At 40.5% G+C, this 27,899-nt stretch overlaps 3 protein-coding genes across 17 annotated transcripts in view; 1 reads left to right on the top strand and 2 right to left on the bottom strand.

Moving 5' to 3' along the window:
- Positions 1-241: 241 nt before the first annotated feature.
- Positions 242-12,615, bottom strand: LOC111262693 (calpain-5). 6 transcript variants are annotated; one of them, XM_022837124.2, is made up of 14 exons: positions 11,896-12,615; positions 9,976-10,096; positions 7,801-9,485; positions 6,561-6,725; positions 6,245-6,376; positions 5,487-5,722; positions 4,978-5,216; positions 4,536-4,698; positions 3,424-3,819; positions 2,985-3,216; positions 2,032-2,112; positions 1,490-1,808; positions 1,133-1,263; positions 242-762 (listed from the first exon to the last, which is right to left on the bottom strand). In XM_022837124.2, exons 3-14 carry the CDS (start codon positions 7,951-7,953, stop codon positions 589-591), a joined length of 2,421 nt encoding a protein of 806 aa, XP_022692859.1. In that variant the 5' UTR covers positions 7,954-9,485; positions 9,976-10,096; positions 11,896-12,615; the 3' UTR covers positions 242-588. The 6 variants fall into 6 exon arrangements, with proteins under 6 accessions (XP_022692859.1, XP_022692862.1, XP_022692864.1 ...); XM_022837127.2 differs by having other exon boundaries at positions 6,561-6,722; XM_022837129.2 differs by having other exon boundaries at positions 7,801-7,896.
- Positions 12,616-12,953: 338 nt separating this feature from the next.
- LOC111262697 (purine nucleoside phosphorylase) lies at positions 12,954-23,475 on the top strand. 5 transcript variants are annotated; one of them, XM_022837147.2, is made up of 6 exons: positions 12,954-13,094; positions 17,637-18,335; positions 18,821-19,074; positions 21,370-21,416; positions 21,869-22,490; positions 22,636-23,475. In XM_022837147.2, exons 3-6 carry the CDS (start codon positions 19,041-19,043, stop codon positions 22,833-22,835), a joined length of 903 nt encoding a protein of 300 aa, XP_022692882.1. In that variant the 5' UTR covers positions 12,954-13,094; positions 17,637-18,335; positions 18,821-19,040; the 3' UTR covers positions 22,836-23,475. The 5 variants fall into 5 exon arrangements, with proteins under 5 accessions (XP_022692882.1, XP_022692885.1, XP_022692886.1 ...); XM_022837150.2 differs by lacking the exon at positions 18,821-19,074; XM_022837149.2 differs by lacking the exons at positions 12,954-13,094; positions 17,637-18,335 and adding an exon at positions 18,365-18,485.
- Positions 23,476-24,653: 1,178 nt separating this feature from the next.
- The window catches only part of LOC111262694 (calcitonin gene-related peptide type 1 receptor), a 22,415-nt gene continuing 19,169 nt past the window's right edge, over positions 24,654-27,899 (bottom strand). For 4 of the 6 annotated variants that reach the window (XM_022837133.2, XM_022837132.2, XM_022837131.2 and 1 more), the window contains exons 9-14: positions 27,549-27,609; positions 27,335-27,420; positions 27,106-27,122; positions 26,806-26,903; positions 26,116-26,325; positions 24,654-25,511 (exon numbers count right to left, since the gene is read on the bottom strand). In XM_022837133.2, the coding sequence (XP_022692868.1) occupies positions 25,373-25,511; positions 26,116-26,325; positions 26,806-26,903; positions 27,106-27,122; positions 27,335-27,420; positions 27,549-27,609 (611 nt within the window). In that variant the 3' untranslated portion in view covers positions 24,654-25,372. Of the gene's footprint in view, positions 25,512-26,115; positions 26,326-26,805; positions 26,904-27,105; positions 27,170-27,334; positions 27,421-27,548; positions 27,610-27,899 lie in introns of those variants that run through there. The other 2 variants (XM_022837135.1, XM_022837136.2) reach the window with 2 other exon arrangements.

Below are 27,899 nucleotides of genomic sequence, written 5' to 3'. Positions count from 1 at the left end.
CGGAACGACTCGTGGTCTAACGGCCTCACTTCTGCGCACTTGCTAGCCTCTTGCCATTTACCGTCAGACTCAGTCGGAATTTACAAATCTAAAACACAGTTGACATTCAATAGGACGCCTTTGTTTTCGACAGCTATACAACGACTGCTTATTCGGTATGTTCGGTATATGGCGTATAGCGAGGCTGTACAATGTTTAACGACTAGGATCTGTGTGCTCAATGTAATTAATTAGTCAATAGTTTTTCCAGCGGGATATTTATTATTGGATTTGCTCAATTCTTCTGCTTGTCTTAGCCTTTTAATATAATTATATTTATATATTACAGTGAAAATTCTCTGGCGTTTAATACTTCCTTTAGCTAGCACCACTTGGCGCAGCACGAACCAACAGTTGTCGCTTTCGTTAATCGAAACTATTACCACACATACGTGTTTATTTCAATTACCACAATCCATTATCGGTTCATCTTTACCTCAGTTACTTGCCAGGATTCTGTTTAAGTTAGCACGATGTACGCAAATGCTTTCTCTTGGGCTTCAATTTTTTGATATTCATTTTAGGAGGTCAACAGTTGCTTGGAGTCTTTTATACGGAAAGGACATCATTAGTCGTATACGTTTCTACCGTCACATAGCCGACCGGTGTTTCACACTTTTTCAGATTCAGGGCTAATTCGAATTCCTTGAGCTCGGGACCAGTTTCCGGTGGTAGAATTGCTCGACCCAAACACTGATCCATCACAAGACTATGATTCCACACCTGTATATCAAATTATTATTAGCTAGTTGTTATCCATGATAACTGAGCTACGATTTATTTATTAGACATCGCGACCTTTGAGCTTATCAGTTTACGCTCATCAAAAAAGAATATAGCGTTTCTCAGACATAGCACGACTTTGCTGTTGGTGCTGAATTACGCGTGGTCTACTTTATAATGAAGTAATAACGCGCCTGCTTGATACGGGTTAGAACAGTCCTATTCGGAGAAATCAATTTGGTCTTCATTAGCAGCCTGGTCTTCTAACTGAGGGTTTTATACGTTTAAAAGTCTTCTACGTTCGAGTGCAATGTTACAAGGGACGACCGCTACCTAAATGTTGCAAATCGGTAATAGAAAATATATGTACCTGTATTGTGACACTGGATTTCGGATCTTTCCGATAGAATAGTGCCTCAAATTTCCACTGCGGCGAAGTACCCTTACCGCTCGCAGATCGGGCGGACGTCCCCTCACATTGTATGACACAATATGGCGACACTGATGAGAAAGTAAATGAAATTAGGGCAATAAATTAATACATACAATTTCCTAGGTGGACACAAACTTATATTTAAAATTCAATAAGTATTACGAAACATTTCGTATTTATCATGTATGTTATTGTATGTTTTTATCTGCCTTGAAAGAGGTGATGGAACGACTTTTGCTTTAATGATCATTGCCACCTTTCGTCTAATAGCAGTAATAAGTAAACTGCTCTTACTTGAAAATGGTGTTTTTTTGACGAGATCCTTTGCGCCATAGATTTTCACGTAAGTGACTAGTGAAGGTAGCTTTCGACTTAAAAAAGTCTTCTGGGGCTGATCTAATAACAATTCTCGCATGACTACAGCACCCAGTTTAGCTAGCACGCGTACGAGATAAGTCTGTGAGATTTCTGCCTCAAGCGTACACGGAATAAGAATGTAACGTCCTCGAGGTATCGGACCAACGCGTGAGAGCTGGTCCCGCAAAGCTAAAAATTCTGACGAATATATAACTTCTTTTTGGCGATGCAGACGAAACTGGCGATTCGCCTCCACCTGTAATTAACATAGGTAAACGCAGACAAGCGCAAGACATTATCTTTTTCCAATTTCTTTGCTCTACAGAGAGAAGTTAGCAATCAGCTTTCGATGACAACATCGCATGGATCCGTCAAATGGTTGAGGTTACTTTATTTATTTATAGTGGCTATTTGCCTTGCAGTCGACCATAGACGTTTGCAATTGATAGAAAGCTGGCATCTAGGGTACTCTATTTAACCTTCATAAGGATGAATCCAATCGCTTCAAACGGCGATTCTTGCATCAGGTACACGATTAATTCGGCCTGTTCCTGTATCACCTGCAATCGAGAATGTGAATCACGAACTTGTGCTTCGAGTGAAAATAAACGGTTTTCTAATAGTCTTCTTTAGACTGTTGACGATTGGGCCAAAATAAGGTTATTCCGTTTTCCCGATGCCCCGGCTGGTTGAAAGCTTGGTATATGTACGCCACCATTACTAATTACGTCAACAATCCTTTTTCTTACCTATCAACAATGAAAAGGTATATTAAAGGATGAGAAGAGGAAATAGCTTTCAATAAAGCTTTCAGAGGCTACGTACTCAATACAAGCTTCCGGTCGTACCTTGTTTAGCGCGATCCCCGAGAGGTTTCTAATTATTTTATTAATGTACGTGCGTGTATCTATTATGTACTTGCTCTGCAATTTGTTATATTGACACAATATATACTGATTTACCCTTCTACAATTCTCATCTTATGGTAATAATAAAATGCAGAAGTGGTTTACCTTGGCTTCGGGTCATTTACGTGTGCATACGCGTATCGATAAAGTGAAGAACGATAAAATAACCCTTCAAAATCGCATATCGATCACCAACCTAGGTCAGAGTCGGCTGTTTGATGTCGTTTATGCATTACGTGTACATGCTGGCAGTGATCTAAGGCTCAAACATATAACTGACTATTCTGGCTAATATTAATAGAGAAGCGTACGACAATAATAACTATCGGTATAGTCGCACAAAATACTCAGTGAATGAATGGCGCATAACGTTCGATTTCCAAGGGAAACCATAGGAAAATGGACAGGCTGTGCTGGAGTGTTGCCATGTTATGTGATCGTTCGGTTAAAGAAGCCACAAAGCTCGAAATGCACAGCTGTCACGTCTTCGTTAATCGTGCGAATTGTTCTGAACGGCTTCAAACCTCGAGAAGGTACTGTGGATTTCGTAAGACACTATCGGCCGCCGAGCCCCCTGCTCTGTCCTGAATTGAGCCTTTTGTTCCAATTGTCCACTCGCCCGTAAACGCGTGCTCCCACAACGATGAACCGTAGTTGGCCAGGCTTCCGAAAAATCCGCTTCTGTCAGTGGCGCCCCGACTCAAATGACATATTAAAAATTGGGTAAAGTACTTTAACAGGTCATCATACGTCACCCTGAAAAAGACATTGGTTACTCTGCTAAGTAGGTTACGAGTACCGGTATCCGCTTAATTTGTCATCGTTGTGACATCCTATAGATGGATCTAATTGCTCTTGAAGCATTGCCACTAGTCATACGCAGAGAGAACGATAAGCGATAAGCACTAGTTAACAACAAGGAAAGGTTACTCAGTTGGTGTTGCTCCCGATTGTACTACTAACCAAAATTCCGCCGCCTGTTCAATTTTAAGGCCAAGTTTCGAACGCTCGATTTGACTGAGCCGCGTCCATTCGACTGAGCTGGAATGAAAGCGTAGTAACTGTTTCGTAGAGTACATATATTCAGTTCTATTATTTTGCTCGGTATCAGTTTGGCACTCAATCAGTCTTTCGTCGGAGCGATGGTCCTGGCATGAAGCTGTCACAGTTCTGATACTACTGACTCCAGGATTCCGTGTCCTAGCGCCACCAGCGTTTCCGTGGAAACTGCTCCCGTAATGAAATACATAATTGGGGCAAATATCGGGGTCGCTGCTTGAACTGCAGGGATTAAATAGAGCACGATTTCGAGCTCGTCTCAATGACCGCGTTGAGTATGACAGATGAGACTTGAAAGAGCTACCGGTAAAGGAAGATAGCCGGAAGAGAATAGAAGAACAAATGTAAATTAATGAAATAAAGTGAAACGAAAGATGGAATTGCTCAAACTGAACAAGGCCAAGCAAAACGAATAAATAGAAAATTATGTTCAGAATGAAGCAATAAAATGACAGTATAATATAACAGAACGTACACAGAAGCATAGTTTAAGCAATACTAAGATTTCTGAGATTAATTTATGTAAATTTTAAAAACGACTCCAATTTGCCACCCACGTTTTAACGCATCGCCAACGTGAACACGAAAGTAATAGCAAAGGGATTTTTAAGTCAATTTTGAACCTTTAGCTTTTTCTTATCCATATGAAAAATGTTTCAAATACAACACGGGACAAATATCTCCTAACGATCTAAACTAAAAAGTTACTTGACAGCTTGAGAGATTTCTTTTAACTTTTTGTTACCTTCAGCTCGGCTACATTTCATTCTATTGCCTCTTGAACCGACGAAATATTGAAATTTTCAACCTGTCAAATGACATATTTTTACGCCACCAAGAGAACTTTGCCCCACACTGTAAAATATAAATTAGCTTCGATCTGTTTCCATAAGGAAGTGCGTTGTGTCCACCTTCTAATTTAATTTCAATCAGTTTCAAAAATTACCATTTCAGCAACTTATTTCAAGATAACACTAGCTTAATAACCGCTCATTGTTAAACAGCTCTACGCGTACTTTTGTCCAAATGCCCCAGTGTATTTGGAATCTGCCCACGGGTCCTGAAGTCGAACCATTCGAAGTTGTTGTCGTCCACCGAAGAGCGTTCGAATCGCTGCTGACGCCGAGATGTCAATACTTGCAAAACCTGTCACGGTATATGGTCTTCCCTTCATGATACCTGCAATGAGCGTAGCGAAACAAACAGTACAACACCGAAGTTAGTTACGCAGAAAATCTCGACGAAGACAGAACTGGCAGACCAATGGATCCGGTTGTCACGATTCTACTACTATTGATTTAGTCTCTGTTCTTTTTTTCATTTGCCACCTGTGTTCACCTCTGGCAGAAATTATTCTCTCCTGAAAAGGCCCTTGAAGGACGTTGCTGTCTGATTACTCAATAAATTTCGTTGTATTGAGACAAATGTGGGGTATTATAGCATCGGTGAACTGATTACCGCACGGTAGTCGACCTTCGGTTAAAGTAAGCCCATCAGCTTCCTCATAGAGTTCGTGCATAGCACAGAGGGGTGACCCTTTACGTGAGGCGTCGCTTAATCGTGCGTGCAGTTCGTCCTTGAGTTGGGGCGTCATCTCTGATCCACCTATATCCAAAATTTCAGCCACGCCGCCCGTCAAGTCCACTAGAGCCTGCTCCAACCGATGGGAGCACAAAGCTTCGTACGAGCCTAGGTATCTAATTATTCATAGATGATTAGAAAAAACTGCTTAATCACTCATCAGATTCAAACAGAAGTGACTACGTACTTCCCACTGAAAATGAGAACAAGTGGGCGAAATACAATAACATTACTTATTGCTATTATTACTTTTTCTTCACTTTTACGCAGTCCAACGTTTTTGAGTGGACATATTTAATTCGGATAACTATTTTGTAGTGGTTTATCAATGGATCTGCTCGAACTACATTGTCACGTATATAAAATCAACACAGGAATCTTCTTACTTGGCGTAGGCTTTTTCTAGCAATACTGGCCAAAATTCGTCCTTTGTCCTGGATTTGGCAAACAGTGGAACCGATGTATTTGGATCAATGGGAAGTCGGTCATCTATTAACACCTGCTTCCATCTTCCGAAATGATAGAACATAAAACGGAAAAGGCCGCAGTACGTGAACTTCGATGAGGTCTTCCCTCCTTCCGCCGATGCAACCAGTGAGTATGAACTTGCCGAGGGTATTACCTAGGTTGAAAAGCTTACTTCATAAGGCGATGCCCGATAAAAAATACCTTTTTTCAGAAATGTAATTGTTTTAATGTGCTAGATATATCTACGAAAAGCTAAATTCGCTTACGCGCCAAATTCCTGGCACACTTCTAGTTGTCATTGATGATTTTCTTGATAATAAGTTTTTTGATTATGGGTTTATGTTGCTTCTTTGTCAGTATTGCTAATGAAAGAAAAACCATATAGATATATGTGCATACTGTTTCAAACGACGAGCTCGTTGAGAAGTTGTCTACGCATTTCTCGCGATACAAAATAGAGGAGAAAACTGAGCAGAAAACAAACAAACCAGCCAATCATCTACTGTGTAAGAAGAAATTATTTGTTTGACAAAAGGTATTTGAACAACTGAAATGTGCACGCAGACGACGCAGTCGCCCATGTTTTCTGTGGCGGTGTCTGATTGTTTGGTGTTTATATTTTTGTATTGCTATATGTGAATTTGGGAGTGTACTGGTGTATATGGATGTGTCGAACCTTATTGAAGAGTTGTTTTTCTCGTGAGAGGGCGCTGGCCGCTGAGACGAACCAATCGTTACCCGCAATCCCTTCAGTGACGTCAGTAGATGCGAGACCCTCGACAAAAAATTTTGGGTCGTCCGTCAGCTCCTGATAAAATATTGTACTATGCAGTAATTGCTTTCATTTAGTGAATGAAGTACACGTACTGTTTCTAATTATGATAACTAGCATTATACATTGAAAAACTGATTTTGTACAAGGTTGGAGATTTTACACTTGTTCAATAAGTCGATAATGTAAAAAATATGAACTTTTATTAATGTTTACTCACAAATGGTCTTTTCCATCCAATAGCCCCGGGTTCGATTCCGTGGCTGTCTTTTAACCAGCGTCCGCCGTCGCTACCTAGCGCGGTAACATCCGCTCGAAACTCTTGGTCTTCCCATAATGCACCGCTTTCAATACACGTTTTTCGTAGAGCCGCATAATTCAACTGCTGTCATGGGTGAAGTACGTGGTGAATGTTTATCAATACGCATGCACTGTTTTGGCGCGTTTTTTTTTCAAACTATTTTGAAACTCTGAGGGTTTTCAGTGGGCTAATCCTGTGGGAGATATAATATTCAATCTTAAATAACGGATGGGACTAATAGCCGAGATATAAATTTCAATTCCAAGGGTTCTGGTTTTTGTACACTGATGTTATTCTATTCGCCCACTGTAGCCGAACGCGGTTTGTTTCTACCCTCCTGAAAAGAACACTTACTATATCCCTGTTAAACTTACACATTTTATACAAATTTTTATTCGAAATTCGCTGTAAAATCAGGAGAGACAGTTGTTTATCGCAGGCACATTAACGGCTATAAACCTGCCCCGTTGCCAACCTACAACACAGCTGTTTCGCCACGCATGCATTTTTAAACCATTAATATAGGTAATAACCATAAATGATAAGCAAATTCAGACCGAAACTCTGATCAACTCCCGTCAGACGTTCCCGAAAGGAGATTGTACATGCCCATTAAATACTAGCGAACGGGTTGACCAATGCAGGTCTGACTTCTAATTCAAGTTGGAAAAGGTCGCCTCTGTAAGCGTATAAAAAAAAAAGCGTAAAATATAATTTTTTATAGTAATAGACTAATGAACCTTCGCAGTAACCTGGAATATGCATCTCTCTTAAAGGAGCTCCTCCTTTTGCAGCCCACCGACGTGGTAGTATAGATCGCTACCCAAAAAATAGATAACACATCGAGACTGTATGCACACGAAAATTGTCTGTAATTTACGTTCAGCCAACTAACAATGAAAACTGTAGTTATCCCCGAAATAGTACTAACTAACTTAGTTCGCGTTGGTACATCATGTTCATGCTTGAATCGCTACTATAATTGCCTGACCCATTAAGTATAAAAACTTTTTTAAAAAGCTTTCCACAGCAGCTTATAAACGTTATATTCTACATTGACTAAATGAATTTCACAACCGCCCACTTAATGCTGGTGTATCATAAAATAGCCGGGGAGATTTATCAGCAACACACGGATGTGTATACATACGCTACTTACCTTTTTCAGTGGTCGTCGCTGGTTTCCTTGGGGTCTTACCCCACTCGACCTACCGATAAACATCGCCCTTGCCGCTGTGTTCTGCGCACACTTATACTGCAATTCAGCAACACGGACATCTGAGCATAATCCACATCGAACCGCAGGCTCCATGTCCACATCACTATTTGAGGCTGATTCGCAACAAGTCCTTAGGAAAGATTTCTGATACGGTACTTGCGCATCCTCTCCCGAGCCAAGATATGTATAGATAATGAAAAACCGAACAGACCATTCGGCAACCACGCTTGCTCCAAACGCACAATTTGAAACGCGTAAATAGCAGCCACCGTATATACCAGTCTCACCACGGTTAACCCTCGCAAATGTAGCTGAAAACGTTCTAAGAGCTGCTATGCCGCCAGTAATAGATACGCATGAGATTCAAATCTGACAACCTATCTTTAATTAAAACAAATCCTAACACTGTTTTTGCTAGCGTCCGATGATGCTGTTCCGTCAAGCGTCTTCATAAACGCCCTGTTAGTAATATTTATCACGTTAAACCACTGGTATAGAAGCCCGTTGCGCTATTTGTTGGGGCTCCGTTCAAAACACAGTTCAACGTAATACCACCGCCCACGCACTGATATTTGACTATGAACTTTGGTTATGCATGCGCAATCCTGCCGAGGTTGGTTTCTACGAGTCCCTCATACACCTACATGCTCGTCGGAGGCAAGCTCAATAGCACCCCCATCCGACTCTAGTGAAGTTCATAACTAGCTCGGAACGCTAAAACATCTTCTGATAGCGGTGCTGATATAGTTCTGCGGCAGGGGGCAAGTTCCTGCTTGCCCCCTTAGTGTCCTGATGACCACCGGTACTACGAGCTCAGTTCTCAAAGATCCCTTCGACACTACTCATTACTAAATTACTAGGAGGATCCGTGTCCATGTGTAGTTGGATCGATTAACTGACCCAAGTAGCGTCGGCGGTTAATGAGTGTCAACGGGGCTGGCCTAAACGGCAGCGGCGTTTAGAGGAATGAGAAGGACACACTGTTTATGAACCCACTCTCCGAGAAAGATGGGCGACGTTTGGCGGTTGGCTGGCTTCACGGTAGCTTTGAGTGTTTCAGTTTTGAGCTGTCGTGCACGGATGGGTCTCAGAAAGACGCCAATATTAATTGTGTTCTATTATCAGAGGTATTGACGTACTAGGTAAAACACGCTCTCTAATTGTGACCGAAACAGAGCTGTGATTGGCGACATATCGGTAAGCTAGTGTGCCGCATTAAAGCGTACTTTATATCCGCAAGTCCTGTCAGGACCGATGAGGACGCAGGTGTTCTTTTCAATGGATCTAATCGTTATGAAGAGTGGGGCGCAGACCAGACGGGGAGTGGATTGAGAGCGGTCACCAAAATATAACAATAGGCAGACATGAGAGTATGACATGAGGGGTGTGTTATTTGGTGGCGAGCACCATTGTCCAAGGTCAGTAGTAGTGGCAGCGATGCATTGTAGAAGCTTTCGATGGACCCCTTTAAGAGAAAGGGTATATAACAGGCACCAGCAGTGGACAGATCTCTCCGACGGCTCTAAAATCCGGAGTCGGTTGCGTATAGGCCAAAGAATACACTATCTACGTGTCACAGTGTATACACGATTGTTAGTGGATCACACAGAGCGTGTCACGTACACCTGTTAAAGACGAGCCTTCGAGGTTACCTATTACGAATAGAGTAGTGTGGCTATGGGTGGCGTTAGCTGTGGTAATATTACTCCATTTACAATCGGTCCTACGTATGCTCTTTGTTTCCCAAAGTTTTTTTTTTTTTATTAAACCTTTTCAGAGTTTGACAGCGAATCTTTCTGGTGCACGCAAATTGTGCTTAAGCCATGCTAGTAAGATATATACCTATCTTCGAAGAAAGCATAGGACGTATTATATATAATGTGGTGCAAACAGCGAGGCCATTGTGCGGAAGCAAATTCACCCTAGCAAAGCTAAGAGGACAGCGCGAGCAACTCTGCCGTGCGTCGTTCGATAATTAGAGAATTAAATTTTAATTCGCAGTATACTTGTTTACATTTTGCAGTAGTGCATATCATAAAAGCAGTAGCCGTTACCTGCGCGATACGTAGTTCTACGAATGCAACTATTAGAATTAAAGCAAAGTTTTTCCTCTACCTTTTTCCGCTTTATTGGCTCTGGCGGCGATCTAGCATTTTTTCTTAAATTACACTTCTCTCGAAATTAACGTTTTTCTTCATCCCTGGTTTCTGTGTCTTTTGAGAATTGCCTGTGCAAGCTGGAATCTCGAAAATATCCAAAAAAACACAATTCTGCGATAGTTAGTGAGCCCCACACATTTCCGCGCCTAAAGAATTACGACATGATTTCGTGATTGTGCGCCGTCTGTCCGTGTTATACTAGCAAAAAATAGTAGCTAGTATGACACAACGACAGTTGCGTTAAGGCAACTACGTCTAGAGGCTTTCCTCCAGATATCCCTAAGTTCTAATGACAATGTGAGCTATGCAAGCTTTTGGCTTAGAAGTTGTTCCTCTAAAGGCAAATCTACGATGAAAAAATTATCATGTAAATAAGCTTACTGATACCATAAAGCAGCTTCACTCTTGATCCTTCCCCTGGTCAACCTTGCAGAAATGCTGCGACCTGCATTAGTTCGTTATAAGTAAAACGGAAAGGCTATTTCTAGAAAACAAGGGCTTCGGTCAATTTTTAGTTCTATAGAATATATTACCGCTCAGTCCTGCAAGGAGTAACAGCTGAATAAAAGAGCATTTTGGCGCGAATTTGTCGACATTTGTCTCCTGTTTCTCATTTTGGCTCAGTCGTTTATCTAATCGCATTCAAGTGTTCTTTGTTCTTCAACGTACAACAGACGTAATCAAACAACTCAACACAGATTCGATGGAGGCTAAGTACAGACATTTAGGGAATACGAGATGGACTGCTGGGCAGATACGCTCAGCGCTTTCGACTACAAGTTATGTTACGCCAATCTGAAAATTGATTAAAAATAGGACGAATCATTTCGACGCTTCGAGATTGATACCCACAGAAACGAGCGCCGTCGTCGGATTCCTCTAACTGTAGGCGATAGTAAGTTTAAAAAGCAAGACAACTGACCTTAAATAGAATGTTTGCTTAGGTATAACATTTTACGAAACGAGAAACACTGTCACATGGTTGATGGAAGTCGCGTCAAGCGGTCTTTTATGCAAAAAAAAACACTTCTAATAACCTTATAGGGATATTTTACATGTCTAGTAGCGGCTTGAACGACTTCCAAGGCTGTACTTCCGCGTCGATTTCTGAGGGACAGTATGTGATAACGTGAATATGTCCTTATCAAATCCACATAGACGTAACACTCTTTTTTCGTTCCATTATCAATTGGTATATTTAAAGTTAACAGCGGTATGCTTCGGTAATCCATTCAGAAGCTACTGGATCACGACTGATCAAAATGCACTGCAAATTGTAAAAGCTCCATATGCGAGCTACTTGGCCGCGCGTAGCTGCTCAGGCTAACGACTTTGCACGGGCGTCAATGCTGACGCATGAGTACAGCCTGCCGGTCAATTAAAAACAGACAATTCAAATATGAAATAATGGTTACATCGCAATGGCGCGTGCGTAGTCCGAAATAGTCCTTTTAGCATGATATTATATATAAAAGGCAAATTTGCTGATTTAATTAATGTCATTGTAAAAACGTTGAACATCTTTGATGAGAGGATTACCACACGAGGCTACTATTGTTGTGTGAGTCTATACATTCCGGCGACTCATGTAAAGCAGGCTTTAAGTTTTTTAAACAAGTAAACACACACAGAAGAAGAAGAAAACGCCACAGAAGTTCTCACGCATCAAACGCTCAGATTAAATACTAACTTTCAGAGTAGATCGATTATGTCTTTATTACAACAGCCGGATTGTGAGGCATTTCAGCGGTTTATCAAATATGAAGAGAGCCCTAAGTTCAACCCAGCTAGTAAGACATTAACACAACGGTCATAAATGATTTTATTCACGGTCAAAATATAATCCGACATATTCTTCGTAATGATACGTACTCACCTCCCAGATCGCCTGAACTCTATAAAAGCGGCCTAACTGATGCCTTTGCTGGCTTCACTTTTTGTCTATTCATCTCATATCCACTTATACACAGCAAATCAATTACTACGACAGATTATATACAGATGCTATAATCATCATTCCAATTACATATGTTTGTTTACTAGCAACCTCTACATTATCCAAGCAGACATCTCTTCGACATAAATTCGCGCATCTCTCAGTTTATTCCACTTCTAAAGAGGCCGAGCAACTGATGTAGTCAGACAACAGTAACGGCAGCGTTATTAGCAAAGAGTGCTGACGATTCCGACTTTTACGCCGGTGGTAGCCGGGCATTTCTACGTCTTCCTCGGGTACCAGCAGTGGCTATTAACTTCTACTGTCGCTCATTTGCCCGTTCCCAAAGACTGTGCGTCGACGGCCAACACGCGAATGTCCGACCAGCGCGATACAGAGCTGACATGTTGTGGCGGCGAGTCAGATGAACTATAAATACGTGCTAGCAGAGCGGCCTTAGTCTAACGTAGCTGACTGGGCCGTTGCTTTGTCCATCAGACTTACGCTTGCAAACGATGGTTGAACGTTTGGCACTGTGTGCATATCTACTAGGGCTGTTCTCCTGCGATGCGTTAGACGTCGGCGATTTGCGGTTGAAAGGCGGGGCACTCTGACGTCATGTTTGTGGCGCTGTGATTTTGAAGAAGCGGAGGCCCAAGAAGAAGAAGTAATGGGGGAGGAAAACGGGAAGGGGAGGTTCGCAAGCCTCACAAGGTCTCGACTGCCGCAACAGTCATATACTCAGATTTACTGAGTGTTGCCGTTGGTGGCTGTGTCGAGTAGCAGGGCAGGCGATACTCTGGCCGTTAGTGAGGTACTCTCACACGAAGTGGTTGTTATGGAGAGCAGAAGTCATAGTCGAGAAACAATGACTGGCTTTTTTCGGCTACTACGGTTATCGCTAAAGAGTGTAAACTGTAGACGTTTGTGACTGGATCGTGATTCAGCTCGTTGGGTTTCACTTCATTTGGGTTTGTATGAAAGTTGTAGGACTCGGGTTAATGGTTGCTCGGTCCGACCGAGCCTGACTTGTCTGGAAAACCAGCTGATATGTTCTATTACCTCAATTTATAAATGGATCAAGTAGAATTGATCTATCTTGAAAGAGAAGGATCTATCTTGAAAGCGAAGGAACTTCGGTAAGTCGTCATCTGCTATTGATTGCGTAGTGCAGAGGTGTAAAGCGCATATAGGTGGTTTGGTACTACATCTCTATAGAAGAATCTACAGTAACTATTGTTGTCTGTTATTAGGGAAATGGTTATTTCTTCTAGAATAGCACGCATAATAAGCCCTCTGCCAAATGGGAATCGGACGTTCATAAGATCTCAAATCAGTGATATAAACATTATACCATTACTGCTGGATTAGGAACTACTTCAGGGTCCAAATCATAACTTTTCACATCAGAGGCTAACAAGACAAACGATTTATGAAAGAGCGTTTGGTTATGCAACTCCATAGACACTAACCAATGTTTGTCGGCCTTGAAAGCACCTCTTCCTTTCTGCACATATATGTCCAGACAATAACTTATATTTGAAAACAAAAAAAGGAAGAATAGATGTTTACTCTCTAAGTAAAGCAAATAAGGAAAGCTCCAAAGGAAACTTTCTTGTAACTGTTTCGTTTCCATCAGCCTCTTGTCGGGTACTGTAGCCTTACAAACACTCCGCAAATCCTAAACCAAATGCCTCTCTAAACGTTTAAAGTGTTTATAGTTTTCTATTTTAAGTAAGCTCTTAAACATTGCTTGTTGGACTTTCTTAAAACTTCTTTTCGCTTTGTCCATTTCGGAGAGTAACGTTCAGCTTGGAACTATATAGACATTGGTATCAAAGTTCTCATCCACAGTCCTTCCGCTAAGGGCTAAACTCATTCCATTGAGCAGTTTTCCACTGATTTCAAAAAAGAATCAGCTTTATTATTATCACGGCATTTGGCATTATTACAATATATATAAAACGAGTTCCTATCGCATACGGTAGGTTTTACTATACTGCATGAATTTGATAGTAGTTTATTACATAAATTGAGAAATTATTTTAATACTGTATGAGTCGATCAGATTTGGCCCTGCATTGGGGCTTGCTAGAATATACTGCAAAGCCACATATTGCCATACGGTTCGCTGATCTCCTCTGCCATTCCACAATGCGTATGGCTTTTTCTAATAGCTCACATTCCCCTTTGCAAACAAAAACTAGTTATGTATATATGTCCATGGTATAAATAGAATGCATTCTTCTAGTGTACATTATATATGTATTTGTTAAAACGAAGCATAAATATAATATCTCAAGCTGCCTGCACGCATTTTATGCAAAAATGTGCTCATAGGCCAAAATGTTGAAAAGAAATATTGGCACAAAGCGATGTGACATTTCCTAGACCCACTATTTCAACGTGCTACAATTTGACTGCTACAATTGTTGAAATAATTACTATACAGAATTGGAATATACTATTTTCAGATGCAGGCTTCAAATCCTGCTTCGGATTAGGAGCTAACCGGCAAGCTGTTCCGTATGCACAATATAAATCATATCCACCCAAGTCTTTTAGACTATTTTATGGTTATGTAAGTAATCATTCGCTCTGCTCTTTTTGACAGAGACTGAACATGGCCATACTGCGATAGAACTACGGAAACTGTTCACACACAGCATTACCCTTGCCTAAACTCAAATAACAGTTTCGTTAAAAGTTACACCTGTTGACCATAGAAACTACTGATGCAAATACTAGCTCGAGTCGTGACACGGTGATCCGTGGGTAAGTGTTCAGTGAAAACTCAATGCTAGCTCTAAACGCAGGGAGAACTACTCTAGGTATTTAGTATTCATTCATATTTTTTATTGGCTAGTTAATGTTATTCGAACTACGAGGCCATACGTTATTAACCGTGTCAAGCACTTTCGTATAAAGTTATTGAGATGGCCTTGTTACCTAAAATGGCCTTTAGCAACATGAGTAACAAGGCGTCGTATGCTGAGCGCTAGCTAGTGATTCAACCACTAAACTAACTAGCAGATTACGTCGAAATAGGTTGTTATAGGTGATGTTTTTCAACAGGCGTCTCCAAGAGTTAACCGCATGACAATAATAGTTTGTTCCACTGAACTGCTATCGTCAATCCGAATAGTTTCGAGCCTGTCAGACTGACCCATGAAGCCAGGCTAAATTCTAGCAGTTATATTCTATATATAATCGGGAAGTTGATGCTGATGTTTTGAGTCGCATTCGTTCAATTCAATCAAGGTATTATGTTAGAAGGACAAAATGGCACTAAGGCATATTTTCTCTGTAAATACCAAATAAAACGATAAGTTGCCTATTTGTGTTAAGTAAAAAGAGCACAATTTGAGTGAGAAACAAATACAAAACCTGCTTCGAAATGCTGCATTTGGAATTAACAAAAAAGCACTGCTTTGTGAGTAGTTAGACTGCAGTAATAATTAGCTATTATGAATGGAAATACAAATTATTACTGAGTTAATGTTAATTCAATACGTCACTACCCGTATCTTTGTCACTCATTTAAGTTGTTGCGACATGTTAGTAATTGAACCCACATAAAGAGCTTTTCTTTGAAAAGTTTATAAGATAACAAATATACCCGGTATAATTATGCGCAATAGACATAACTTTAGCAGTTATTGTATAATAGTATAATAGATTTTTTATACTAACCGAGAGCATTTTGCGTGAAATGTGCTTTTAAACGCTTTTTTTTGTTAATTGCTATCTCAAGTCTTCACAAAGCATTTTGTCGAAGGTTCAAGAATCGGAAGCATTGTTAAAGTAAATTATATTGGGTTGTATATGCATGGCGGATTGAAACCAGCTGCTTTCAGGCCTACTATAAGATAGTACTGCATTTGCAATATATCGTTACCATTAGACCTGTTGACAGAGTACCAAGACGTGAGAAGGTACTCTCGAACCCAATACGCGAAATGGCCAGTAATCTTCCCTAGGAAACAGGGCCGATAATAACTTTCGAACAAAATCATGCACAGCGTCCGGGTTGTCGTGAGTGCGCACATTTTACGCGGTTGACGAAAAAAAAATTACTATAGTCTCTAAAGTAAGGGATACGTGATGCTCTAGGTTCGAATGCAAGCGTAGACACACCTTCTTTCATGCTAAAAAAAAAAAAAAAAAAAAAAAAAGCCAGCCATTTAAAGCATTGCCTAGCGGTGTAGGTACCGGACACATCTAGTTTTGGCCTCTGATTACAAAGGATTTCTGAAGGACTGAAGGATTTCGTAAAAGACATTTATTTTTCGCATCCAAGGGTGATCACGATTCGAATTGAACCTGTAATCGTGGCCGTTATATATGTAGCGGATTATCATATTTGAAGTTTCAACACTCCTCACATAAAAGGGGGGTACATTTAGTTATGTCCATTATATTATTAGTCTTGGCATTGAATTATATTTAAAGCACACTGCTTGAAACAGTAATAACAATTTGAAAGCACGTTAGAAGAAAGCATCTACGGTTCGCTAGGATTCAGAGCCCAAGAAACCTGTAAATCGTCAGATGGCTGTGAATCACTTAGATAAGTTCATCCAAAATTTACAAGAAACCTTGCTCTACTGGGGAAGCTCGCTATGTTTCTAGCTAGAAATAGGGGACATTTTGTCGTTATCAAATACGACGTTATAAAATAGAACCAATTACGATTAGCTTCTTTCGGTTTTAAATACTCATATTACTACGTGATATTGGTTTAAGACTATAACGAAGGGCAACCGTTTTTTCAGCAAATTGCCAACTACGAGCGTCAGATTTCCGAGATCAAATCTAGGCCTACTGTGAACTCGAGGTTTCGATGTAGGAAGCTATATACATATTTTTTCAAGCAAAAATGAGCCACTTTTAGATATCTATTTTTGATCGTCGAAAACACTAGTAAAGATCTTGTTTTACACGAAAAGGTTGATGCTCGGCAGCCTTACAACCCCTAGCTATATTAAGTTTGTGCGACCATTTTTTTGACTAATTTTTAACGATGTGCAACAAACAGTATTCAATTTCACATGACAAAACTGATATCATTAATCAATGAAAGGAACAAATACAAAACAAGTAACCACAGGTCCATCGCTCCGTTTTTTGCTGGATTAATTTGACTATTCATAAGCATTGCACCCTCTTCAGTTAACAACCAGCAGCCTGCAGCGTACCAAAAATTACCATTTGTATCGAAATTTAACACAATGAAACGTTTTTTAAATATGAAATTTGTGATCCCGTTTCGCTGACACTAAATCACGATGTAGGGCCCAGTTGTGGTGTGAAAGTCATTACGATAACTTAGAATATTCACACAATTTCTGTAGTTTGTGTCGGCTATTAAACAACAAAGACTTGATTAGAAGCTCTTATTATCCCTTCGACGCTGGGTCGCTTTAAAACACACGAAGAAGCTCTGATAGAAGATTCAGAGCCGTTGTATTCATCCATGTGAATCATGAGTGGTCTAGCTGGGTTGCAAGAACTTAAACAATATTATTATGCGCGATTATTTACAAAAGGGCTGGCGTTACCATCATTATCAACACAACGCTAGTTGCCATCGGGCGTCGGGCTTTTACCCACTTGATCAATAGCCGTATCGTTGTTTGGTCGGCGTCGATTACGACTAACTGATTCTGTCACTCTTATAGAGATGGTACACCGACAGGCAGTATACAACATCCCGTTTGAGAGTGCCGACTATAATCGCGTATTCACCTCGTCTGTGGCTCAAGCTTAGTATTTAACAGGAACTATATCAAACTTAGCGATACGAATATTGTGCTATGTTGTTCGACTAAGGCACCTACTGCCATTGAAGAGATGTTGATATCGATAAGATACAACGAGATCACCTCGGATAAGAAGATCACCACTGACACTCCTGGGTCGATATGATGAAAGCAGTAACGGAAATAGCATCATGATGCTCATCACCGGAAGAGCGAACCTCGAAAGGCACGGCGGAATCTTCGAAAACAACACTCACGAATAGAAAGGGAAGGACTTCGGAAAATAAAAAAAATAAGCCGCAATATTCTATGTTTGCCCTGTTCAACATGTTCATATTGGGCAAAAGTTATAGCTAACAGGCTGTGGAGAGGGGCTTCCTGGATCGCAGCAGCTCCTCCTGCCGGAAGCCAATGTAAACACACGATGCCTACGCAACCTTGACGTCGTTGAACACGGTCACAAACGAGAAAAGGGCAGGAGCGAGTCGTGTCTAACACGCAGCCGTCACGCTTCAACGAATTATTGCAACGTCCTTGCCTTCCAGAAAAGCTAGGAAGTCGGGAAGCAGAACTGGAGTGTAGACCTCGTAGTGATTTCGTTTCGCCTCGAACGAGACAGTGAGTAGTTGCAGTGGTGGTGGAAAATTACTTGTGAACAATTATTTTTCGTATGCTTTTCGTAAATCTCAACAGGGCCTTACAAGATAATGTTGTCTGAAGAAGTTAAAGAGATGTGTGATCTTTTCTGAGGACACTCGCTTGCATAAAGTAACTTACATTTCTTAAGTTGTCTATTATTTTTGAGTCCAGCCATTTGATATAAGTATAGTTTGTATGGTTCTGCCTGAAAGACAACGATAGTTTAACATTAACGATGAATTCATCTACTTTCTACGGATAGAAAGCTACTTTGGTAATGTGCTTGCTATATTCTGATATAAATAAAATATAAAAGATACATGGAGTTAGAGAACTGTCATGTATCTTTTTCTATGCCTATTACTCATAATAGACTTGAAGTGCAGTCACAAAGCTTGCCACTCCAATGAACGTATACATTTCTCAATGTAGATTTTTTTTTTGCAAATATAATGTTATTTCAGGTATTTATTGATCTTTTCAAACTGCAGCTCCCATCCCGTGCAGATCTGGCAATTTGATGCGCCTATGACATGTTCCTGAAGCTATTAGATGGCAATTTCTCGTTCAGTTATTACACAGCTACACGGAATCGTATAGTGTCCTCGTAGGCCTTAATTAAGTCGCTTGGTTTGTCAAGCTACTTGGCATCGCGTTGGCATCAATTCTCTAAACCGACGCGCGATGATACCGCTGTTTCGGAGCTCGATAGTCTCTGGTAGTATCACTAGTACTATTTGCCAAAGTTTTTTATTGTTCTATTAAGTGCGTGCACTTAATGAAGCGTTTTCGTTGGCCCGTTCTTTCGAGGTGTCAAAGGATGGCTGCTACTGCTGCGATATAGGCGGGGACGAAACTACTCCATCTAGCATGTGACTGATTAACAATTTTTTTTTATAATTTAGTATCGTATCGGATAAAGCTAATGAAGTTTCTACACAGACATAGCAACGTAAAACGTTTTGGTAATATAGCCATGCATTACGCAGTAGCCCAGCAAATTATGCAGAATCCACTTTCATTTATCAAAGGTAATAGATATGCATTTCCGCCATTAATCAGGCAAAGAAAAACGAAACCTACCGACTTAACAGACTAACAGTAAGCAGCTATAACACATTATCTTCTCCGGCCATAGACACAATAGCCGCAGTTTCTTCTAGGAAAAATAAAATCTTCTCTTGAGCTTAGCTGAATAATTGAGTCCTCCACACAGAATGATTCGCGGCCAATGTAGTCGACCTCAGGCCCATTAAACTCCACAAAATGGGGCTATAGATATGAGCCACATAATATAAGTCTTTCACAAATGTATTGGCTTAATGCTTTTTTCTTTCCCAGCGCCAGTTATTTTCAACAGCGATGTTAAGGAAATCTTTACCCACATGCTCCTTATTTCCGCTATATATATAATGTATATGTATAGACTTTAATAGAACAGTTTTTGAATCACGCGCCGCTAACAGTTGAAATTCGGTTTGTAAGTACCTGGGTCTTCTATAAATTTTTGAGTAAAAACCACTTGAATTTACTCTAGAAGAAATGAGCTTAGAAAAAAAACATCTTTTAGTCCCAAAAGTCCATACTCAGCAGTCAAGTTTTTGACCTTCGAAGGCACAGACAAGAACGCAGTACTGCAATTTAGAAGGTTTTCCACGAAAGCAGAGTGTGGAACCTAAAGGTTCCGTTGGTCAAATGTAATGTACCACATGTAACATGTTGCAAAATTAAAACCCAAGTACAGAATTTACAGAAATTGAACAAAAAATGGGTCTCTTGTGCATTGATTCCAAGTTAGTGGAAATGCATGTTTTGTATCTTTACCCTTGTATATAACTTTGCTTGTAGTGCACGATTTTCGTACATTAGACATGGTTCAGACTCTATTACTAGACGAGAAGGACCCAAGCAACAGAGTGTTACTGCCCTTAAGACAAATCGACTTCGGAGGTAAAGTGATGGCTGTACTTGCAATAGACGCCAGGGGTATCTGCTACTATGAGATACGTGCCGAAAATGATATGATGAATGCAGTCTTCTATGTCGAGTTCCCCAAAAGACTCCTGGACTGTTCGAAGGCACGTAGTCTGGGGACTTAAGTACAACGCCAGACCTCACGTACTTCCCGAACTGAGCAAAGGAATACCCAGCGTTGGCTTCAACCCGCTTATTCTTCCTCCCTAAATAATTGCAAAACTTGATCCATACCTATGCTTTGAAAAGGGCAACTGTTGGGCAAGCGTAGCCTACGACTGATTTACTCCGAGAAGCCATGGGCTAGAGAAATTACATGTGGAAACGCAAATGGTGAACATACGACCATCCGGAGATTGCCAGAGCCGTGGCACAAGTGCGAAAGAAATATAAAAAGAGTACCTTGAAGACGATTATCCTAGTCCAACTAGTTAAAACATCATTTAATTTCAAAGTCCACCAGATTCGCGTGAAATCAAACTAATAGGTTTAGCCTAATTCACTTGGAAAACGTTTGTTTTCGGATTTTGATTACTTCGTGCATGTCGACTTGCTTTGATAAGAGGACTCAACGATTGTTATTGCTAATAGGTCTAAATAGGCATAGACTGTTTCTAAACATCTCATAGTGCACATGCTTCGTCGGTGGCCCATGGTGCCTACTGTGAAACTTATGAATTTACTAAATACTCGAAAAATCTAAAAAAGATTTAGCATTACTTCGACGAGAACTATCTAGCCGAAACACCGTTGTGCTGCGACGTGCTAGCAGCTATGGGAGAGTGCCCACTTGAAGACGTTCGATGCGGCTTAAATTTGAGACAAAGGAAATATATCCCATTTCGTGCTGGAAGCGAGCACTTTGAAACAGTGCTCAATACGTAAAGCTTGAATCATTTATTAGGGTATCGGTGCCGCTCAGAAATAGTGTGTGTGGTATAATTCGAACGACATAGAACTACTAATCCAATGCAACGGTTAAGCTAAGGGGCCCTCGTAATAAACCGAGTCTCAATCTGCCTTTTATATATCGTTTCAGAAATAACCATGATCAATCCGGAGGAGGCATATAGTTACGAGGAGATGGTGAGTGAACGCAGAGTTCACATATAGTTCAGCAGTCTGATTCGTCATAATTACTTGATACGCCATTCGGATCACGACACGATCACTGATATCTGCTTTAGACAGGCAATATTGTTAGCTGGTGTATTATTCAAGTTGAATGTTATTATAGCCAAGTGAAAATTGCCAATGTTCTTTAATCTCGACGTTAGAAACCATTTCTACAGGTAAGAAAAAATTGTGAGTCACAAGGAAACGCTTCCTGTACGATTTCAATGGTACATCGCTTGCGAGCTTGGACGAGAGACGAACAAAACAGTTAATGCATCTTTTAGATTTGGATAGAACACCGACTCAGGCTCGAGTCAGCGACATGTTTCAGTTTACTCTAAACTTGGAAAAGTTTTTAACATCAATCGTTATTAACAAGCTATGGTCTGTTTTACCTTTGCTGGTTATTGTGGTACGCGCAGGTGGAGATCGCAAACTTTCTACAAACGAAGACTCAACATCGACCCTCAGTTGGCATTATCTGCGGTTCGGGTCTTTCGTTTTTAGCTGACCTTCTCGCCGAGAAGGATATCATCAAATATGAGGACGTCCCGCGGTTCCCACGGAGTACGGTAAAAGGCCACAGTGGCCAGTTGGTGTTTGGTAAATTATCGGGCAAAGTCGTCGTCTGCATGCAGGGTCGAATCCATCCATACGAAGGCCATCCCATGTGGAAGTGCGCTATGCCAGTTCGCCTTATGAAGCTATGCGGGGCCAGCATCCTAGTGGTAACGAACGCCGCTGGTGGACTTAATCCCAGTCTTAAAACGGGCGACATTATGCTTATTAAGGATCACATCAATTTTGCTGGTCTGGCTGGTAACCATCCTCTTCGGGGTCTTAACGACGATCGTTGGGGCCCACGATTTTCTAATATGAATTGCGCTTATGATCCAGAGCTTTTGAGGCTAGCACGTGATGCAGCCTTGGAGGTTGGTGCTGGTAGTTTTCTTAAGGAAGGCGTCTATTGTATGTTGGGAGGACCAAGCTTCGAAACCGTTGCCGAAGTTAAGATGCTCCGCTTACTCGGAGCTGATTGCGTAGGTAGGTAATCTCTAATTCGACTATTTGTACGTTCGAACAAACCTACGCTACAAATCGTTCGAAACTGCAATTTTTGAAGCAAGTTCTCATCATTTTTCCTTGTCTAGTAAGATATATATACCTCACAAGCGATTCTGTGTTTTAGGCATGTCAACCAGTCACGAGGTAATCGTGGCCAAACACTGTGGACTGCGCGTCGTCGGCTTATCGCTCATTACCAATGAGGCCGTGGCATCATATGAAGCTAATCAATTCGCTTGTCACGACGAGGTGCTGGCAACTGCCCGCCAAAGAGCAACAGTCCTGGAAAAGATCGTGTCACTTCTCGTCTTTCGAATGCACTAGATTTCCCAAGAAGGAAAATTGGCACCTGCCGATCAATGTGTTCAATGCTCCATTAATACCAATATCGTAATCTTATACCGCCACGAAATGGATCCGTTAAAGGGCTATCCTGTAAGCGGCAAAAGCTATAAAAAATGTTCAGCGATCTTCACCCACGAGTCCACTGTTGCCGTGTGTCTTACGGGGCTGAGACAGCAGTGCCAATGTTACATAGTATCTGGCTTAATTACATACGTAGCTATAGCATATTTATAATTTTACATGTTTTCCAATAAGGAATCGAATAAGTGAATCCGCTGTAATGTCGAAAAGGGAAGTTAGATAAGATGTTCATTTGTTAGGCTCATGCCTTTGGGGTTAGAAAAAAATGATGGATCTGGACACCTTTTCCATGAATCGGCAGAATGACTATGTCCAATCTACCCGGCTCACTGTTGTAGTTTAATTCCATAGCGAATATTCCCATTATTATAATTTGTGTATAAAACAAAGCCAAAGACTGTAAAACTATTTTTATTAAGGAGAAAGCTATTATTATTTACTAGGTTACATTAACAGCGACACGTGTTGTTATATATATATATATATATTGGGCATTGCTAACTAATAATACTTAATAAATGTGCGAAATTTCACTTTTCTCAGCTGTCTTGATCTAGATTTAGTCTTACTGTTCTATAGATTCGGTGTTAGCTAGACAAAGGTATAGCTAAGTAAAGCACAAATGATCATTATCTATATCAAAAACATTGATGACTGCGATACTTATAAAATTTAACAACAAATTATAACAAACGGCCAGAGTAGCATAGGCCTATATGAGACAGAGTATTTCGAGCATCTGTATTTCAGAGAGCACACATTTTTATCCGTTAAAAAGTTGATGGTGGAATCAAAAGAGTCCAACCCGAGAAACATCCCTAAGTTAGCAACAGAATGAAAAACGGGTCGGGATGCAAAAACTAAGGTCGCTTATTTAACTAACACTTTGAAGCCGTAGAATGGGCTCTTCTTCAGTTGATCAGTGATCTATGATGAACTTGCCTATAATGATGAACGAGGAAGCCCGAGCCATCTTGTTTAGTTGAACGGAAAAAAACACTGACAAGAAAGAGAACAAATTTGTGCCACATCGTTGAATCCGCAAGTAAACCAATCGTAACCGCGTCTCTTAGAAACATAGACAATCATGGATACTGCAACACAAGCGTGTGGAAGGGGTAATATGCTAGATAATTTAAAAATCCGAAATTAAATTCGTTGTATATACGTGCTGTGTCAAACGGCAAAAGCTGTTGGCGCTGGATTTCCTGTTCCTTTCGGTAATTTAATTCAGTACTTGAAAGTACGTTTTACAAAAGAGCTTGAAAGCGATAAGGGTGCAATCAATAATTAATGTCGGACAGTAAATCCTATTAGAATAATTCAATCAATCCGATCAAGAAAATTGTTACAGGTCAGATACTTAAAGTGAGGCGCGAAGCTTTAAAAATATTTTCAAAAGCAAACATATGAGATGCCCTATAGGTTGATTTAACCTGTCCCGGGCGTCAACCTTCAGACAATAGAATTACGCCCTGAACTGAATCTCCAATCTAAGGTTGAATTATGTACCCTTCTTGTTTACACATGAAAAGACTAATGGGCCTATTCTAGCTAATTGTCGTGACCTTCTTTAATTTGATACCAAATGTTTATATTGTATCTTAGTAATACACTAAATTAAATGTAGAGCAGCATATGTTTGTTCATTATTTTGTCAGCATCATCTCTTACCTACATTCTATCATGACTATCGTAATAATGATATTGCGGAAATGAAAGATTCGATCAATTTTCATTTTTCTTTATGTTTATATACAGTACCTTAGATGGTTTGCATGATTATATCCTTGTTTTTTTTTTTACAATTGTCTAGTCTCTTAGTTGTATACATGTACATAAATGATTCTTGCTTTTGAGACAGTGTACCTTCTACTATAAATATGTACATAAGTGGCGACTGATAGACAGATGCGCAGTAGACAGAACGACATGAGCTTATTTGGAACGATGTATGAAAATGACATAACTAACGCTGATCACGCACGGCGTGTCACTGCGTATTTGAGCAGGCTGTCTCCACAAAATCAGTTTCTGTTGTGATCCTGAACGTCAATAACACATAAAAAGTACAAAAGGTCTCAGACAAAAGTTCATCTACAACCCACGTCGTACTTCAGAACAGCACAAATATATCAGCTAGGTATAATTTATACGCTGATGCTTGGCGAATTGTAACCGGTTAGTTTGCGCAGATTTGCCCCGATTTTAAGGCGCCAAGCAGGTCTGTGTCTCGATGAATACGTGCTTAATCCTTTACTAAATCTACATACACAGTTTTTATCTATAGGTTCTATTGCAAATCATAAAGCAATTCAATCACTAAAAAATGAAAGAAAACTACGGGTAATAATGACGCCGATTCATTACAAGCGTCGCAATGTGAGTCTCCATTTGAGCTTCGCTCCTTTTAGACCGTCGACGTAAACCGGCTATCAGACTAGTGAGGGTCGATGAAAAAGTCCGGAAGAGGCATCGCTGTGAACCGTAAGCATTGACATGCGGGCATCCGCATGCTGATATCTCTTATGCGGTACTGATGCGACCAGCTCAAAACGACGGCTATCAATTAACCTGTAACGATATTGTTCAATCAGAGAATCGACAAACAACGTACGATGTGGCTGGGAAACTAGAACAGTTCCGGCCTCCTGGGGCTTTTTTTACTAGTTTTTTTCCTGCATTTAGTATCATTATTATTTGCGTTCTCTACCAATTGCCGAAGCTACCTAATGCCAGCTAACGCGCTTTTTAATGCAAATCAGAATAGCTAAAGGACAAATATCTGCTTAGGCAACACAGAACTCAACGAAGTTTAACGTGTTGTAACTATAGCCACCGTTGAAGGGGCTCGTTTTCCGGTCTAATATAGCAATGAGGAGGAAATGATCTTGGTTCGACACAGAGGCAACGGATGTACAAGGACGACAGCAGCCCATATTTTTAGTAAGTAACCCCACTATAATTATTTCTCTGGGCAGGATGCAGACGTATAATGCACTATGCACCCAATCTCATACCTAAATAAAACTTGGCTACCAACAAACTGCTAAATATACTCTAAAGTACAAATCCGTTATTTTGGGCTCGAGCTCGTATGCGGTATCCGAATGTGTTCGTAAAGCAGTTAGTATCATGCCTCTAGTGTCACTCACGTGTAGCCTCACTTAGTCCTCACCTGGCGTAGGTTCTCTTAAGCTGAAATTGCACCTCCCCATTGCAATAGCACAGAACCAGTGAAACGAAGATGCCTTGAGAGCTGATACAACACCAGGCGATGTACGATGTCAACAGGGCGTTCGCACACGCGGCTCCGGAGGCAAACATCGATACCACGTAATGAACACCGAACAAGGGTGTAAGCAATAGAACGGCACGGAACACTCGCCTGTAGGTGACCCGTTATATACACAACAGTAGCTGCTTCGTAAGGGTTTTTCGGTAAATGTTTAATATGAGTGAAAAATTATAGTATCAATATTGTACCGAGTACTTCAATTAAGCTTTCCAAAGAATATATGATGTGACAGCTATTGTTGATTCGCTCGCCATTTTATCGAAAGCTCCCATATATAATGCTGTCGGGACCTCTAACGCGGAACAGTCCAGTCACTAAGTGACTTTTTGCTGTCTAAGTCGACCCTAGATATCGGACCGGTCCATGTCAAACGTCCCGAAGCTACGCTTTTGAAACATTTAAGGCTTTCCATATGCACGCTATTCACACGAGGCTCGTGAACGTAAATGCGTGCCACTGAAAAAATTATCGAATTATCGAGCGACAATAGCGCATTGCAAAGATCGTGGAGCGAACTTCCAATGGGAAAGCTTCCAAGCTAATGAAATTTGACATGATACAATGCCTTACTTGAGATTATTTTCTGTCGCCTCGTCGCCAGAACTGTCCGGTCCTCGAAGCTTGGCCACCAGAATGACCATTACACGTACCATGAGAACTACGTTCAACTAAGGTAAAAATGAATTATAAAAATCTATTATCAGTTTCCGATGTAGATTGTACGACTAAAAGTTGAGTGTTCGCAATTTTATCCGCAAGAGAAACCTTAATCCATGTACTCGATATCTGAAGGCGCCCTTGAAAGGACAACCTTGATAAATTATAGCATATTGAACAAGCCATCAATACACTCAAATCTGTTTAACTTACCAGTAAGCACAAAGTAGCTGGAATTGTCACAATATAATCGTATAGAGTTATCGAACGCCAACAGCTGAAACAATCGTCACAAAGCGAAGTAGTAACACTTTGAAAGGTTTTACAAAACAGTGAAGCTCGATACGCTTGTTTAATCCTAGGTATTTGCACCAAATCGTTGCCACTCTTCGGATTCAACAAAGAAATTCAGGTATCTAATTAGATAGGATCAAAAACGTACACCAAACACTACTTAACCTGACCGTGTTCCGCGAGAAAGAGGGATGGAAGATTCGCTCACGTAGCTGTTTCAGGCTCGAAAGTAGCCTATTTGTAAAAAATAGCAGACATTATAAAATAACAAAAAAATCCATGACAGAACTGTGGTGCCTATTGAGATTAATATCAAAGGTAATAGTAATAATAATAAATATGTTTCGTAGAATCGCGCATACTCTCCATTGGTGAAACATGCCGACAGAACAGCATAAATTATAACGCAAACAGCTGGAATTCCTGCAATTGTCAGAACAATCAAAATTTAGCTAAACTTCCAGGAGTAAGTTCAGAAATAAAGTGTTACACTTGAATTTATTTGAAGCAAGCTATCTACACGTGTGAAAAGCGCGTTATATATATCTTTTTTTTTTTTTTTTTGATGAACTAATTAAAAATAGTAGGCTTGGACGGTGCATCATAGATAGCTTAGTAAAGGTGTTGAATTTAAGCTGCATAATTGTTCTCTGCATAATTGCATAATTATGCTGCCTTCGAGTGCGGCTAGGATATTAAATGTGCTGTTATAC

The sequence above is a fragment of the Varroa jacobsoni genome, unplaced genomic scaffold (genome assembly GCF_002532875.2).
Source record: "Varroa jacobsoni isolate VJ856 unplaced genomic scaffold, vjacob_1.0 scaffold_694, whole genome shotgun sequence".
Classification (NCBI taxonomy): domain Eukaryota; kingdom Metazoa; phylum Arthropoda; class Arachnida; order Mesostigmata; family Varroidae; genus Varroa; species Varroa jacobsoni.
The sequence above is the reverse complement of the archived record's forward strand: the minus strand, read 5'-3'. Positions and strand labels throughout refer to the sequence as shown.

Coding starts and splice junctions, on each gene's coding strand:
- LOC111262693 (XM_022837124.2), bottom strand. CDS start 7,953: ATGGAGCCTGCGGTTCGATGTGGATTATGCTCAGATGTCCGTGTTGCT. Junction 6,377..6,560: donor TTGGATGGAAAAGACCATTT/GTGAGTAAACAT, acceptor ATATTTTATCAG/GAGCTGACGGACGACCCAAA. Junction 763..1,132: donor AATCCAGTGTCACAATACAG/GTACATATATTT, acceptor TTTGATATACAG/GTGTGGAATCATAGTCTTGT.
- LOC111262697 (XM_022837147.2), top strand. CDS start 19,041: ATGATACCGCTGTTTCGGAGCTCGATAGTCTCTG. Junction 19,075..21,369: donor TCGGAGCTCGATAGTCTCTG/GTAGTATCACTA, acceptor ATATCGTTTCAG/AAATAACCATGATCAATCCG. Junction 22,491..22,635: donor ACTCGGAGCTGATTGCGTAG/GTAGGTAATCTC, acceptor TCTGTGTTTTAG/GCATGTCAACCAGTCACGAG.